This window comes from Juglans microcarpa x Juglans regia, chromosome 3D (genome assembly GCF_004785595.1).
Source record: "Juglans microcarpa x Juglans regia isolate MS1-56 chromosome 3D, Jm3101_v1.0, whole genome shotgun sequence".
In the NCBI taxonomy this organism is placed as follows: domain Eukaryota; kingdom Viridiplantae; phylum Streptophyta; class Magnoliopsida; order Fagales; family Juglandaceae; genus Juglans; species Juglans microcarpa x Juglans regia.
The window spans coordinates 22,593,373-22,611,819 of record NC_054598.1 but is presented as its reverse complement, the minus strand read 5'-3'; the positions used below and the strand labels follow the sequence as shown (position 1 = coordinate 22,611,819).

Sequence of the window (18,447 nt, the reverse complement as noted above, 5' to 3'; positions counted from 1 at the left end):
ACCATGGTTGAAAGGGAGCTCTATAGAAAAGGCTCCTGCGCACCACTCCTACGTTGTATATCCAAGGAGGAAGCACGATAAGTGATAGCGAAATTATACGAGAAAGTCTGCAGAAACCATTCTGATGGCAGAGCCTTAGTGAAGAAGGCCATGAGGGCAGGATACTACTGGCCCACTACATGCAACCATGCCTCATAGCCCACCAGAGGAGTTGACCACGATGGCTACACCATGGCCAATCATACAATAGGGAATAAATATTGTAAGACCCAAGCCAGGAAAGGGAGGTGTCAATTTTGCAATGATTGCCATAGACTAATTCATGAAGTGGGTTGAAGCAGAGACATTAGTGACAATTATAAAGAGCATGCGACCTTTCATGGTCAGTTTCTTAGTCAAAAGGGGTTGATCCCGAAAAACATAATAAAATTTCTCTGGACATTCTTCTTGTGTCAGTTCAGCATACCACGGTCCCTAGTTTCAGAGAATTGGTGGCAATTCGACTACAACTAATAAGTGGTGCTCAGAGTGGGGAATTAAGGTAAGATATTCCTTGCCCAACCATTCGCAGGCCAATGGACATGTTGAGGCGATGAACAAAACTATATTCCGCATAGTAAAATAGAGGCTCAAAGATTGGAAGGGAGCATGGGCAAAGAGCTCCTAGGAGTACTATGGGCATATAGGACAACCATGAGTTTCACAATAGGAGAGACCTCGTTCACGATGATATATGGTAGTGAAGCGGTAATAGTAGTAAAGATTTGTATACCAAGACACCGAATCCAACACTATTGCGAGGAAACAAATGGCAAATGCCTAGAAGGGAATCTTGACCTATTGGAAGAAAAGAGAAGAAGTAGAAGCAAGAGCATCTAGTTACCTACAAGAGGAGAACAACAAAATACTTCAACAAGAAAGTCAAGCATCATGCGTACGAAGTTGGAGATATTTTGCCAAAAGAAGTCAAGACAACTACTAGAAGACAAGAAAAGGGAAAGCTCGGGCCTAGTTGGGAAGGGCCATACGTTATCGTAGCAAAAAACAGACTAAGCTCATACCACTTGGAGGACATGAACAGAAGCACCAATGGAATACAGTGCACCTGAGAAAATTTGTATTTAGCCAATTGCATGTAACTTGAACGTAGAATACAAAACCAGCTTATGATTACGTAAACAAACGAACAATTTGTCCCTCTAGGCAAAAGCACTCACGTATAGTTTTAAAAAAGCATAAGCTGGCCAATAGGAGGCGCGCTCAACCACTCACATACGTATACCCTGATGATATTGGAGCTTGCAAAGTCTCTCCATAAATACGCTGGCCAAGCTAGGTAGCATTCCATCACGGTTCGCACGCCAACATTCACTATCTTAATTCAGCCTCACTACGGGAAAAAAAATGAAGGTTGATGTGGAAGTTATCTCTCAAGAAACTGTCAAACCCTCTTCATTGACCCCACACCACCTCCGCCATTACACCCTCTCCTTCATCGATCAAACCACACCTCAAATTTTCATGCCTCTTGTTCTCTTTTATTCGAGTGATGTCAATATTGATCCCAGTAGCGTCGTAGATTGCCAAGAACGGATTAAGAAATCTTTATCCGAGGCTTTGGTGTTATTTTACCCGCTAGCAGGCCGAGTTAAAGACAATTATCACGTTGAATGCAACGATGGGGGAGTTCACTATGTGGAAGCCAAGGTCAACTGTACTCTTTCAGAATTTCTTGAGGATCCTAACCCTTCGGAGCTAATCAAATTTCTGCCATACGACCTAGACGATTGCAATGAACTACCCATGGCCGTCCAAGTCAACTCTTTTAATTGTGGTGGGATTGTCATCGGGCTGGTCTTTGCCCACAAGGTTTTGGATGCTTCCTCACTTTTCTTGTTCCTCAACAACTGGGCTGCTATTGCTCGTGGTGGTAGCAACATAGTTACTCCACTATTCGAATCTGCCATGTTCTTCCCTCCAAAAGCTTTTCCTACCTATAATCCAAGTAGGGGGACAGGAAAGATAAAGATTGCAATCAAGAGATTTGTCTTTGATTCGTCTGCAATAGAGCGCCTTAAGGCCAAATATAGCAGTGACAATTTGAGCACCGAATACCCAGGCCCCATTCGTGTGGAGGCTTTATCAACTTTCATATTCAGTCGGTTATTGGCTGCTACTCGAGTAGAAGAAGATCCTAACAAGTCATACGCCATATTTCAGGTCGCAAACCTCCGCACGAGGATGAACCCGCCGCTTTCTGAAAACTATTTTGGGAACATGATTTTGGGCACAGGTTCTGTAATATGCCGAGACACTGTGGATAGTTTTCACGACATAATTATTCCTGTGAGAGATGCCCTTAGGAAAGTTGACATGAACTTTGCGAAAAGGTTTCAAGAGAGTGGTGCTAATTTAACTTTTCTTTTGCAAAACAAGGATATATTGAAGAAAGGAGAGGTGATTATGCTGGTCTTTACCAGTTTGTGCAGGTTTCCTGCATATAAAATAGATTTTGGGTGGGGAAAACCCGTATGGGTAGGCTCCGTTAGATTGTTGTTCAAGAATTTAGTTACTTTCTTCGACACAAAAGCAGGGAGTGGGATAGAGGTATGGATTAACTTGGATGAGCAGGACATGGCTAAATTTGAAGTCGACATGGAACTCCTGGATTATGTTTCGTCACGCAAGATTTCTGTGGATTAGACCGTAGCCTAATATATAGTTGGATGGTTGGCCATGATTGGCGGTGTAAATAAGCTTTTGAAGTCTTTAATGCATCGTGTGGATGGGAATGAAATAAGATTGATATATTTCCTTTCGTTTTAAAGAAAGTGTGAAATACGTCTTATCAATAATATTGGGTGTGGTTAGAATATTTCGCAAAATCTCAAATTCTAAGTAGGCATTCTTCTCGCTAATAAATAGAGTCAAAAAGATCAAATAGTGTGTTATTTGAATGGCGGAAAACAACAAATGGTACGTTGAGATATATAATGTTAATGTAGGCTACAACAAATGTCACTACAAGAGATTGCATTTTTGGGGATGAAAATTTTCATTGCAAAAAATGCACATTTCATCCCAAAAACGTTTTGGAGACGAAATTTTTTTGTCTCCTGGTCATCCCTATAAGACCGCCGCACAAAGTATTTTGGGACGAAATGGGTCTAACCCTTTCAAACTAGTTCAAACGGATTTTTTTTTTCTTTTTTTTTTTTTGTAGATGAAACAATTTTGTCCCAAAATTTAGTTCGAACTAACCATATTGTGTTCGAACTTATAGTTAACTGTTCATAAGGGTTGGTAAATTAATTCGAACGACACAAACTTGATTGCTCACTTCGAATGAAATAAGTGTTTGAACGCTTTCTTATTGTTCGATGGTTTGAGTTATTGTTCAAACATAGATAATCTGATTGAGCGACCATGAACATAATTCGATTGAGGCTTTGTGTTCAAAGGTTTAGACCGACCAAATAAGTTCAAACCGTTAAGTTAACATTCGAATATTGTGGGTTTGGTTTGAAGGAATTTTATACATACAAATGCGCACACATGCATTGTGTTCAAACGTAGTAGAAATCCATTTGAACTGGATTGACGATTTATTTTTCATTCAAATGGTTTTTATGTTGGCTGTTTAAATGGCGGCAATTAAAGTGTTCTAAGGTTAATAAATAATGATTACCGTTCGATCCAAATATTTTATGTTCCAACAATAAGCAATTGTACATGAAATTATAAATTTAAAATAACAAAATCACATTTAAAAGTAATAATTAAATCATCACAATTGTTTAAATGTTGCATTAGGACAATAATTCAAAAAGACAAATAATAAGAGATTAAGTTCTAAGTTGGTGGTGTCATAGAGTTCTGGGATACCATTAACTGCACACGTTCAAACATTTTGTGTTTTGAATTTCCATCTCTTTCCACAAGTCTTCTTCTTCTTGTTCTCTTAATCGTGCCTCCATATCTGCTGCCTGATGTAATTGATCTTCCAACTCTCGTTGCTCGGACTTCAACTCTCGTTGTTTTTATTCAATCAGCTTTGAGAAAAGGATGGGGTTGAGGAGGAAGGCTTCATGCAACGTCCTAAACACCTCAAATATCTAGAATGGGTTCTAAGAATCTAATTAAAAATATAGACATCGATAACTAATGATTCATCAGACGCAACATTTTGTTGAAGTGCAACCAACTTCTCATGTAAAAAAGACAAGTAAAATGGTTAACCATTACATGTATTATAAATAACATAAATATTATTAGGCAATAAAAATGGATTAAATTTACATAATTTGTTTCTACTTCAAAACTGGTCCAAACGCCATCGTCATTTTTATGCAATTTAGCATACAATTTAGTTAGATTATAGTCAGTAGGACTATAGTTAGTAGGACTTTCTTCTTCCTACAAAAGAAAAATATATGTTACAACTTCAATCACAAGTTTTGATATAATAATATTTAACGGGGACTAGTATAACTTTACCAATTGTTTTGATAGTCGATGAAAAGATATAGAACCCACATGATGGTGTATCTTTAAATTTGATCTATTTTCTTTATTGACAGTACTCTATTGCTGCAAGAAATTAAATAACCTTATTACTATATTTGTTTCATGTCTCTAACATACCGTAATGTCATATAGAAGCGAAACTACTTGATATGATGGATCTTTAAACATATCATGAAATTTCTCCAATTCGTCTGAGCGTATGTCTTGGAATGGATTTTGACATGCCTCTGTTCCACCAATAAACATCGGATATTGTGCATGACATCTACTTTGTACCTTTAGCATTACTCATCAGCTCATCAACTGTTACTTAGTCCTCTCACCAACCAAAATTTAATTCAAACTCATCCTTGAAAGAATTATGAATGAAAAAAATAGAAACAAACTACTTAGAAATGAAGTAATATTTAAAAAAAAATTGTTTTCTAAGTTATTACCAAGCAATGAGTTTTCATGTGATCTTTCACATTTTGTGAAATCTTGGCCTAGGAAGATGTAGCCATGAGTGCATATGTCCGAGTAAGGGTACTAACATAGGACGCAAGCTAAGCTGCCAGATCCTTTTGGCCACCTATGTATGTGATCATCAAGAATATTAGCTTAAAGTTTTTCCGATTTCTGCACTCTATATGTAGACACCTCTTGTAACACATCGACATTGACTATAGCTTACAATAGTTCCACAATAATTCAAGAATATAATGTCAAAAACTTCTTTTAATTTAAAAATACTCTTACTTAAATTATCACATAACATATCGAGTTCTGAGTTTGGTGATGTTCGCCATCATCTGTGGTAGGTGAACCAATTGGAGAGTCAGAAATGGATGGAGTAGGCAAACAAGTTGATTTGTGTTTGTGAGGTAATGTTGTTGAAAACTATAATATATTATTATTCCCAGAATTATTTTTATTACAATAATGATACTTATATATACGCAACTCACTATCAATTTCACTTTACCACTCGCCCTCGTCCTTACTATCAATTACTTCTAGTTCAATATCTTCTTTATGTAGTGGAACCATGTCAAATTAGTTTGAGATAAAGAAATGAATTTATGCCTAATTCATTTTTTTGATATGCTTCTTCACTTGTGAACAATCAAATTCTTCACGTTGTCCCTCCACCTCTGGAATGTAATCATATAGATTTCTTAGTGTACCACTCACCATGGGTTTCTATACTCACAATCATCTAAGTAAAAAACTTGATTTGCTTAGCAAGTGCGAACAAAAGGATCATCCTCATACCATGTTAAAGATGTATTATCACTAACAAAATATTCATCATTACACACTCCCAATCTAAGTTTGCTTACATCCCACCAATTACACTTAAACAACCAAACTATATGTTCCCCAAGTACTTTAACCAATGATATCAACAACCACTCCATAAAAGTCAATATTCTCCTCCTCGTGACTTGTTTGGACAACGACCCTACAATTTTGAGTTTTTCTATATAGTTATTTGTCAGCCATGTGAAATCTATATCCATGCACTACACATGCTGAGAATTGAGTAGCCCGCCTGGATAGACCACGTGCTAAAGCATACAATTCATTCGACGTAAAGTCTTTTGAATTATCACCACATCTTAATAAAACCTACATTAATAAATTTAATGGCAAATGCACACAAATAGAAAACAATATGTTATAGTGATTATTATGACACTATTTTAGTAATACTAGTTGTTCAAACCAAGTGGGAAACTCTTCTTCGTACTTCTTTTCTACTCCAATTACACTCTGCCTTCGAAGTTGACGAATGTATTCACTGGACACGTTAAAATATTGCTTAAGATTCTATATCAATTATTTTATCTTCTAAGCTTTAAGTAATTTTTATAAGCATAGATCACTAGCCTCAAGCACTTAGCATCAAACTCTTTCAAACTCTCTTCCACATAAGTCGTAGCCTTCTTTTGCCCCTAATGGGACATACACTTTGAGAAAACACTGAATTGACGATGTAATCCCAAATGCCCACCTTCATAATTTCATTTTGGATGTGAGAATCTTGTATGAACCCCATGGAAATTCAAAGAATAAAATGTTTGTCAGTCATTATCAATGTATGACTCAGCAATTGAACTTTCTGGACGAGCCTTATTCCTCACAGATAGTTTAAGTTTTCTCGGAATACGTTCAGTGGGATAAATTCTTCTATACTAAACCGATCCAGTAACTAAAGCCTCACGAGGCAGGTGCATGGCCAAATGAAACATTACATCCAAGAATGACAATGGACATATACTTTCCAACTTACACAATATAACTTATACAAATTAACCATTACACAATCAAATTCAACGTTGTATTGCAAATATCCCTAAAAAATCCTCCCAATTCTGTCAGTGTTGCACAGACATCTTGAGTCAATTTTCCACGTACCCCAACTGGCATCAAATGCTGCAAAAAGACATGACAATCGTACTTCTCAAACTAGTTATTTTCCAACCATGGGTTCACACACATCTTGACATGTTTGAGGCATAGCCATCAGGTAACTTGATTCCCATGAATCACTCATAAAATATTTTTCTCTCATCACTTGATAGAGTATACCTGTAACACCCTGGCCCTTTGGACATTTTTTTTCTTCCCTTTTTTTTCACTCAACGATGACGTCGTTTGAGGTGAGCTTCATCTTCCGCATGCATTTTATCCTTCCGACGGTTTTTCACTTTTAGTTTTTGCACTCCTGAAGTTTGCTCTACCCTGGTTTCCAAAACCTCCACGTCTCTATGGTTTCTCTTCTACTCCTTAGTCTCATATCACAACTTCCCTCTTCAGAACAGGCTCTCTCCCTCTGATAGCCACCGTGAAACGTCAAGATGCTTCTCACCGCTGCCATCTTGCACTAACACTGTGCAGACACCCGAAAAACACCATGCATCATCAAGTATAAGCCACCATCTTCTCCGTGGTCACCTGCCCCCTCCTTTATACCCCAACCGAAGCTTCTCCCTCCGCCATTGACCACCATGGAAACAGCCAGGCTCATGGCTTAACGCACGTACAAGGACCTCTGTTTTGGTCTGGCTGAAACAGAGCACCCACTCTCTCAAACATTTTCCCCCCTCTGTGTTCGGTTTCTCTTAGTTTCCCTCTCCTCATCTCTCTGTTGTCGCTGCCCCTACACGCCAGATGACTGCAGGTCGTTGTCGTTGCTCAACCATCACGCTGTTGCCCATCACCGAACTACCGCAACAACCCATCACCAAGAGCATGGTTCCGTTAAACACAGCTTCCATGCTAGCCGCACGGTCACATGCCATCCGTGCGCCGTAACCCAGCATTGAACCCGCAAGTGGAGCCACCACAGATCGCAGGCAAGACTCCATGGTCGAACTGCAGCCCCCACATTGCATGGTCCGTAACTCCCTCTCCCTCTTTCTCTTGGATTCTATCTCTTTCTCTCTTGCTGTCAGTGCACTTCAGCCAAGCCGTACATTGTAAATCTAGTTCAGCTGCCGCTTCCATTGTCCTTGGCCACCCCTCCTAGTGAGTATGGACTGACCCGTTTGATTCTGAAAGTTATAGTCTCATAGCTCTTTCTTTGTTGTGACCACGCATGCTTTACCCAAAGAGCCCTTGTATATATTTTTTATTTCCCTAAACACCCTAGTCACCAGATGGTCCAAAAGGCATATTTTTTTATATCAAACTTGATTTCATAGAAAATATTTAAAGACTTTAATTATATTATCGGGCATTAATTTTATCGTCTAATTTTGGTAGAAAATTGTAAGTGTTTAAAATTATTTTAAAAAAAAAAAACACTTAAAGCCTTTTATATGAAATAAATCTTGGATAGTTTTAAACTAGATATGATTAGTAATTTACAATGATTTTTAAGAATATTTTATGAGTTAATATTGATTAAGAAATTTATGACTTCCTACTAGATTATATGTTGGCAGTATTAAGATAGTGTTTAAATAATAGTTTATCGAGATATAAGTTTTAATTATGATTATGTTAATTTTCGAAATGAGTTTAAGTTGTTTTGCCATGATAAAATTATATTAGAATAAGTTAAGATTATTTTTAATGATAATATATTTATTAGATTTCTCATAACTATACAGTTATCAAAGCCATTTTCGTATTATGAATTTAAGTAGATGGAGAGTTTTAGCAGTTTTTTTTTGAAGTTTAGTAACGTTTAATATTCCGTATAAGTGACAATTGGTATTCATTCGATATGATTATGGAAATATTCAGAAAAACTAAAAAGTCCAGGTAAGCCAGGTTTTTATGTTAGGCTTTATACGAGTTATTCAGACTGAGGTTGACTTTATAAAAACTTTGCATATTTTGTGATGAAATGAGAACTTGGAAAAACAAAACCAATCTCGGTCGCTTATTTGCATTACTCATGAAATTTGTGTAGAAAAGGAAAAATATTTTCTGACATGCATTGTGTAGACATGAGCTCAATTCTGTCATGTGGTCTCTGAAATCTGAAAAAGAGCGATATTGGAAATTTGAAAAATTGTGCATTTATTTAGAAAGATGCTCTGACTTTTGTTTTCAGTATGTGAAAATGATATGATTATGTTTGGGTACTCTGTTTTATTTTGATATAACATCTGAAAATCTTTGGCATGGTGTACTGATTTTTATATCTGACTCTGTCTTTGCTCTGCTCTGTTATTCTTTGCTTTGTTTTGGGTTGGTACCAACTTCTCTGTCTCTGAGTACACCCAATTTGGAAATAAATTGGTTTTATTGCGGTTTTTCTTATGTGCACACTCGAGGCTCCGAGAAGAATAAAGGAAAAATTTCACCTCTATTTCTACCCAATTTGGCCACCGGGATTAGCACAACCCTACCATGAGGGTGAAACATGGTTTCTGCTTTGTGAGATGCTCTGTTTTGATGTGATGATAATGCTAAGTTTATGTTATGCCAAAGTACTCTAGATTTTACTTGTTTTAAAACCATCGCTCTGTTACTTTTGAAAACATGGTTCGTTTTGCATGATAATTCTGTAAAATATTTTGTTCTGCATACTGTACTTTGTAAATGCTCATGTTTGCACACTAGCATATGTCCTCTGCTTACTGAGTTGTTGATAACTCACCTCCCTTATCTTCATAATATTTTCAGATGATGTGGAGAGTCAATTGAGGCCTGGATTAGGAATTGTGAGAATGACTAAGCTGAGGAGAGGATGTCGAGTACCCTAGGGTACTACCCTTATAAAAAAAAAAAGAGAATTTCTGATGTCTTTTAGATTTAATTATGTTTTTGGTTTAGTAGGATTTATGGATTTATCAATTTGGTATGATATGACTACCAGGAGATTGTGAACCCCTTGGTTTATTATTATTATAGTAATGACTTTATGGAATTTATAATGTGTTTATTTAGAAGATATGATATTGATTTATGCTGATAAAGTCTTTGGAGAATTTGGATGTGTCGGGAGACATGTTTATAAGTGACAGGTAATAATTCTCCAATCCATCTGGGTATGGGGCGTTACAATACCGACCAAGGGGCATATAAACTGACGGACCATTATCATGCAAATGCAACTCCCTCCTGATGCCCATCTCCTTTAAGTCTTTATGAGAGTTATATATATCTTTGATCTTTCCTTCTATTGACATAATAGTTTCTAGTATATTCTCGAAAATATTTTTCTCAATATGCATAACATCTAGATTACGGTGCAATTTCAATGTAGACCAGTAAGACAACTCAAAGAATATGCTCTTTTTTGTCCAATTCAACTTTACTACATGTCATTTCCTCTTCCGAGCTCTCACACCCTTGCCAAAAATTTTTTTCTGCAAAGTCCATCAACTGAGTTATAATATTCTCCCTAGTAAACTCTGATGGTGGTGACAGGCACCCAACTATTCCATCTATTACAATGCTATCTATGATCATGGGATAAATATAGAAGATGTCCTATAAAACTTAATTTCCTAATATTTGTCAATCATTGAGACTGAGTATCTTTATTATGGACAGCTCAAGTCATTTTACCTTTTATGTTCCTACTAGACAAATTTGTTAGGAAATCATTTATTGTTCATAACACTGTTGCATACATTTTGGACTATCTCGTTGATGACGCACCATATTTACTAACACTGGTGTTCCATAATTCTTTTAGCTCTGCAATCAATGGCTAAAGATATACGTCTATTTCCCTAGTGATCTTGGCCCCGGTATAAATAGAGCCATCACAAAATATGGATCATTCTTGCACTTCCAAGGTAGGAGATTACAGGGCATTAATTTGACTAGGCAAGTACTATAAAAAGTACTCATGTTGTCAAATAGATTAAATCCATCCTCTACTAACCCAAGGCGTACGTTTTGAGGTTTTTCGACAAACCATGGATAGTCATAATCAGTTTTTTTTTTCCACTGTAAAGAATCTACAGTGTGCGAAAGAAAGTTCTCATTTCAGACTCTTTCTGTTTCATGCCAATACTCATCTTTCATAGTTGATTGAGACATAAAAAGTATTTGTAGTCTAGGAATCAATAAAAAATGCCTTAGCACTTATTAGGGTACATTACTTTTATCATAGGCCCATTTTGATTCATGACACACTGGATATTCATCACATTTTGTGTCTTGCTGGCAAAAGATATCAAAATCATTCTTACATGCTTGAATGATATTATAATCGAATCCCATTCCTTAGTTTAATTGCTTAACTTCATAAAAATTACTGGCAAGATGTTATGTAATGGGAGAGCCTCCTTAAATAGATCAAGAAACATGTCCACTGCCTTCGCAGAAATACGACCCATAACTTAAAAATAGGAATATGTTTGAACAACGTGTGGAAGGGAAGGGGCAACCTAGCAACGAGGCTAGTAATACGAGATGCCCATATAGGTTGAGCAAGAGATCATATTAGATGACTTTCGCGAATTTGTTTAGGAGGGAAGAAGTTTGTAATCCATAATCCATGATAGAGGATGGGCTTTGATCTGTGAGCAGAAAAGGGTGGCCTATCCAGATGTGATCGGTGAATTTTATCAGGCTATATCGGATATGGGGGCTGATGACGACTCTTTCACCTTTTCTATTCGGGAAGTTAGTATTATGTTCTCAACAGACAATATTGCTGAGTTTCTCAGCATCCCCCATGAGGTGCAAACCCTAGGTTTCCACCGGCTATGGGGACAAATGGTGGCAATAATATCGAGGATGAGGCACCAGTAGATGATGGTCTAGCAGATGATGAGTTCGTCAGTTGATGATGGACGATTTGGCTCCTTCATATGATGGCAGCAAGGTCATCAAACAAATAGGTTGTCAAGCCTTCTTTTGCATGTTAAATTTGATTGTCTCGCACAATATCGATCCAAGAAAGCACAAGACATATTTTGAGATCAAACGAGCTTGACTAATGTTATAGCTAGCACGAGGAGAGCTTATTGATCTTCCTCTATTTGTCCTCATCCACATCTGATTTGAATCACAGTATTTGACGAGAGGTAGTTTATCATATGCGTTGATGATCTACAACCTCTTAGTTAAATCGAGGGTGGAGGTGCTTTTGACAAAGCAAATGGACCCACAGATCGGCCCGCTTAATAAGATCACTTTCAACAAGAGTGAGGGCCACTTGCGGAAGATTTGCATTAATCTTGTGGTGGCACGTGGTGGCACTGAAACTAATCTAGCTATTATGGATGCCGAAGCTACTACAGAGGCTGCGAGGACTAGTACCAGTGAGATGCGATCTCTATTGGAGGAGCATCGCGCACTTTTGATCCAGGACATGGGGAGGATCGTAGAGAGGATCACTGTAGTATGTAGTATCGAATATTTATTTTGTCTCGAACATTGTCACTTTTGAATAGTTTTTATTGTATGTTATATAGCTTGTTTGTTAATTAAATGTGATTTTTTTTTCTTATTATTTATAGATATTAAAAATTAGTTTCATTAGAATAAAAAAATTTTTATTTTCAAATTGTTATTTACCATAAAAAACTAGTAATTTATATTTCCAATTAATTTTGTTAACTTTATGGGACAACATACATGATCTATTTTAATTAAGTATTGAAAATAATATACCTGTATTGGTAGATTTTTCATCTTTTAGAGATGAAAATTAGTAAACTCAAATAATGATTACTTTTAAAATTTTGGATGCCTTAATAAATTTCTATAACAATGGTTATTTCAATTTTATTCATCACGTTTCAAACAAATCTATGGAGATTTTGAATGGTTTATAACTCTGTTTGAACGTAACATTTACATACGAACTAGATTTCACAAAAAACTGTTGTTTGAACTATCATCACAATATTCGAATGGAAAATACCATACCATCAAACGGTCTCAAACTCCATTCAAAAACATCTGTTCAAACTAGGTGCAACCCTCCCCACCACAAATATTTTTGAAACGGTTAGTGCAATAATCAAATGTAAAAGACATTACCATTCGAATCGATTACCTTATGTTCAAATGCATTTCTCTTTTGGGACACTACGTTTTATCCTAGAAACAATAGTTTCAACATATATTTTTATGTTCGAGCGATAAAAAACCATCTCCATGTTTTAGGACAAAATTTAAATTTTGTCTCAAATAACTACTATTAGGGATGGAATTTAATGCGTGGCTAAAAATTGTCCCAAAAAAAAAAACAATATTTTACTTGTAGTGTGTGAAGTTTTCATAGATCTATTATATTTTTCAAGCCAAATGTCACCGTTTGACATTGTTTGTGAGAAACTCAATTCGTACATATTTTGTCCTATAATAGTACGGATGCATATGATCATATGAGGAATATTGTTGTGTATTTCCCGCGACTTTTTTATCATCAGTTGCGACCATATATATATATATATATATTATCTACCCAAGAAAAAATAAATTTTATTTATATTTCTGGGGATGGGAATGATTGCTATAACTGATGGATTGTAAAGATGACGAGTTGCTTGGTCGCTAATATATAACAAAAATGTTGGATTATTTCGTAAATCTCATTGTTTAATTTATTTCTCCCAAGTACTACCCTTTCATGTTTACATTTTTTTTTTCCCTCTGTCTTTGGTTTTTTTTTTTTTTTCGAAGTAAACATTCATACATGCAATCACAAGATTAACCAATGTTACATCATGGGGGATCGGCACTAACTTCATCCCATTTAATTACGTGATTAGGAATCATATATGGTAACATCAATACATCCAAAAATCTCTTCATCAGCTGCCCACTTTGCATCTTTTTTCCCTTTATCTATATAAACATTCTGGTCCTTATCTTCCTAACCGTTCAAAAAAAAAAAAAAAAAAAAAATCTGCTAATGGATCTCCATTTTTTTCAATCTCTTAACATCAAATCTTCATTATCATTTCATATGTCTTTCCCTTCTGACTGAGAAATAATCCTCTGTATGTGAATGTTTTACAGTCAAATGTTGGATCTTTCCTAGGTTATATCATTGACAAGTACTAGGAGTGTGTTTCACTGACTTGGGAAGGTAGGAGCTTACCTTCCATACATCTTCATTCTTCACTGATAGTTATTGGACTTTTGAGTTTAAACTTTCAGTCCAAGCTACGCCGCTAGCTAAGCTTGCCACATATAGCTTAGCTAACGTCACCTCTCCGCGGCTCGCAAAAATCTCCAAAGATCAGGGGTATTGCGCTGCACTCTAGACCAATTGTGGATCTCACATTGAAATGAATGGACAACAAGTGTAAGTACCCTTTTCAATTATTGATAACTTTCCAGTGAGACAAGTCATATAACACACTCGGCCCAAGCCGTGGAGAAGCTCAGTCCTCCTGAAGAAAACAACATCGTTTTGGTCAATAGTCACTTTCTCTTTCCCTTGACGTTCTCTTTTCCCTACCAGCGCCCCTTTTCTTCTTCCCCCTTTCTGTTACACTCTCCTCCTCCCTATTTCACTCTCTCTGTTCACCCCATTCAAGCCCACTGTGGTTCTCACTCACTCATTCTCTCTCTCATAGTTCTTCCTCACTGTAAAGAGATTTTCTCACTTCACAAGCCTGCTAGGCCTCAGCTCAATACCCGACCCCAAGATCTAAGCCTACCCATGAAGAAAGCTGCCTACAAGGAAAAGCAAACAGGTGATTGATGGGACAGACAAACCTGACCTATCTCGACCATGCTCTAATCGTGGGGACTTGTACAAGGCAGAGTGGGGAAAGGCGGGGAACCCTCGATCCTTTGGCACGTGGTGTATCGATGGATCACTTTAGATAAAGCAAATCAGGGAACCACGCTTCATTAATGGTACTACTACCTGAGCTACACGCCACATTAATGATATCGTCATAGAGCCACATTACATTAAAGGACTCTAACAGAAGGAACTGTACGAAGGATACAAACTTTATAGAGGCAGACACGATTTTTCCCCCTCCTAGGCTCCCGGTATAAATAGTAACTCCCAGGTATGAGTAGCTCTCTCTAATTCCTAGACTCTCTTACTTATTTACAAACTTCCAAGAGACTTTACTGACTTTGGCATCGGAGACTCTCTGACCCCAAGGCCACCCTCTCCCAATTGTTTTCTTCACTATTTTCACAGGCCCAAGTTTTGAAGACCTAAGTTGTTAGAACCTAGCCCAAAGGCATACGAAACACGACGCTAACAGTGGCACCTATGAGATTGTTATAGTTCTTACGTGTACTTTGTATGGCTCTGATAACCCATTCTAGACAGCTCGGAAGCCCACTAGTAGTGCTGATGAACATGGAAGCTAACCAGTGAGAGAATCAAACTCCAGGGATCGTAGGGGATGCCGCAGAAGAAAAAGTGGGAACACACACAACAAGGGATGCCTCCGAATGACGGGCTAAGCGCTGTGTGCCCTACAGTGGATGATTACACCTTTCCACTACCTCCTGTTTGTGCACCAGCCGAAGGTGAGGTCTGAGATGAGCAAAGGCTCAGAAAGGTGGAACCAAACAAAATGTTAGAATTCATTCCCCTTAACTAAGACCAACTAGAAGCCATGGCAAGGTTCCACAACGAAATGACATCTGAGGCACAAAGTACCATGTAGCAACTCCGCATCGAGCACCAAGAAGTATTTGCCTGGAGCCACGAGGACATGCCCAGAATAGCCCGTGAAATCATACAACACAAGCTTAGTATAGACCTAAAGGCCAATGGAGTAAGGCAGAAACGTCGAAGTGTCAGTGCAGAAACGAACATTGCCATAGCTGAGGAAGTGGACAGACTTCCTTCATCATTGACCGAGGCCTATATTGTTACACAATAATGCCTTTTGGGCTAAAGAACATGGGTGCCACCTACTAGCGGCTGGTCAACCACATGTTCAAAAATCAAGTAGGAAGAAATATGGAGGTTTACGTGGATGACCTATTGGTTAAGAGTGAGACTTTAGAACAACATTTCAACGATCTGAGGCAGACTTTCGCGATACTGAGGCAGTACTAGATGAAGTTGAACTGGCAAAATATGCCTTCGACATCTACTTTGGGAAGTTCTTGAGATTCATGGTGTCGGGATGCGGAATTGAAGGCAACCCCGAGAAGGTGGAAGCCATCCTCAACATGGCTCCACCCCGAAGCATAAACGAGGTGCAAAGGTTGGCCGAGTGAGTTGCAGCTCCCAACATGTCCGTGTCAAGATACACCGACAAGTGCCTGCCTTTATTCAAGGTTTTTTGCGAAAGGCAAAGGTAGGGGACGGCAAGTGAGAGCTGGCTTTCGAGGCTCTCAAGAAGTACCTCATGAGCTCTCTACTCCTTACCCAACCCCGGTGTGGGGAGATGTTGACCTTGTACTTGGCAGTCTCCTACCAGGCAGTCTTTTCAGCATTAGTGCGCGAAGAGGATGGAGTCCAAAGGCCAGATTACTACACCAGCTGAGCATATTGTGGGGCTGAAGCTAGGTACCCCCGCATATAGCAACTTGCCTTTGCGCTGGTAGTAACCGCGTGCAAGCAGCGCCCGTACTTCTAAGCTCACCCAGTAAGGGTCCTCACAGAAACCCCTTGAGAAAGATCCTGCAACGACCGGACACCTCAAGTTGACTCATGAACTGGGCAATAGAGCTGAGCGAATTTGACATTGACTATGCACCATGAAACACCATCAAGGGGCAAGTGCTGGCAAACTTCGTTGTTGAGTTTACTGGTTTCCTGGCAGAGAGCGATCATGCACCTCCTATGAAAATCTGACAAGTTTTCGTGGATGGCTCATCTTGCTAGACTGGAGGGGGAGTGGGGGTGCATATCATTACATCCGAGAGAAAGGAGTACAATTACAACTTCAAGTTGGCATTCAAAACTACGAACAATGAAGCAGAATATGAAGCGCTGCTTTCGGGGCTGGATGTAACCAGGTCTCTGGTGCCACCGAAATCAAAGTACGAGGGGAGTTTGCTTTATAGAGCGAAAAATTGAAAAAATACTTGGCACTGGTGGAAGTCGAGTGCCCCCATTTCAAGTACTTTCAGATTCAGTAGGTGCCGAGAGCAAAAATCAGAAAGCGGATGAGCTAGCACGCGGGGCTTTACAACAAGAAGACTCCCCCGGTGAAAGTAATAGGTGATCCAAACTGTTGAGGTTCTCGCCATAGGAATCGAGGTAATGGAGATACGGCCAGGAGCCCTAGATTGGGCAGGGGACATACTCAAGTACTTGGATACAATTGAGGTTCTCGAGGACAAGCACAAGGCCAGAAAGATCAGAAACCAAGCAGCGCGCTACACTCTGATCAAGGGAATTCTGTACAGGAGGGGTCACTCGACGCCTCTCTTGAGATGCATCTCCCTTGAAGAAGTGCAGTACGTGTTGGCAGAAATACATGAAGGGATCTACGGCAGTCACTTGGGAGGAAAGGCACTAGCCGAAAAGGTATTGAGGGTGGGGTATTACTGGCCCAGGCTTTGCGAGATGTTGAGGAGTATGCACGGAAATGTCGGAAGTGCCAAGAATACTCCCAGGTGCCCCACTGCCAACCGGAAGAATTGACGTTGATCACCTCACCTTGGCCTTTCATCCAGTGGGGAATTGACTTGGTCGAATCACTCCCCTTGGCAAGGGGGGAGTAACGTTTGTGGTGGTAGTATGAACTAGTTCACCAAGTGGGTTGAGGGCGAGGCCCTAGCAACAATTGCAGTGAACAACATCACGCGATTCCTATGGACGGTGGTTTGTAGGTTTGGCATCCCGCACATTATCATATCAGACAACGGGAGACAATTTGATTCCAATCACTACCGTGATTGGTGTCTAGAATTGGGAATTGAATTCTAATGCTCATCCCTAGGACACCACTAGTCTAACGGGCAAGTGGAGGTGACCAACAAAACATTGATGATGAATGCTCAAGAAGTGACTTCACGATAGAAATGGGGCATGGGCAGAAGAAATTCTTGTTGTCTTGTGGGCTTACCAGGTCACAGTGAAAACGTCAATGGGAGAAACTCCTTTCACCCTTACTTATGGCCATGAGGTGATGCTGCCAGTAGAGATCGAAATCTCCATGTACAAAGTTTAGAACTTCGAGTAAGAATCCAATGATAGGCAGCTGGAGGAACAGCTTGATTTGATGGAAGCAGTCAGATTGGAGGCAGAGATAAGAACCGTGACCAACAAAAGAAGGGTTGAGCGATGCTTCAACAAGCGTGTGTGCCCGAGAACATTCAAGGTTGGAGATCTTGTACTCAAAGAGATAGGAACAATAACAATGCGGAATGAGGGAAAGCTAGGCCCCTACGTGGTCACCGCCACAAATCGCCCAAGCTCCTACCAGCTCCGAGACTCCCAAGGAAACAAGCTACCACATCCCCAGAACACTGAACATCTATGGAAATTCTATTGCTAAGCTAGTTTAATTATTGTGAATTCATGTTTTCATGCACATGCCAAACATCTACAAAAATTATACAGAAATAAGT

General features: G+C 38.8%; 1 protein-coding gene across 1 annotated transcript; it reads left to right on the top strand.

Moving 5' to 3' along the window:
* The first annotated feature begins 1,404 nt into the window (after positions 1-1,404).
* LOC121255144 (stemmadenine O-acetyltransferase-like) lies at positions 1,405-2,703 on the top strand. Its single transcript, XM_041155423.1, has one exon. It carries the CDS (start codon positions 1,405-1,407, stop codon positions 2,701-2,703), a length of 1,299 nt encoding a protein of 432 aa, XP_041011357.1.
* The last annotated feature ends 15,744 nt before the right edge of the window (positions 2,704-18,447 follow it).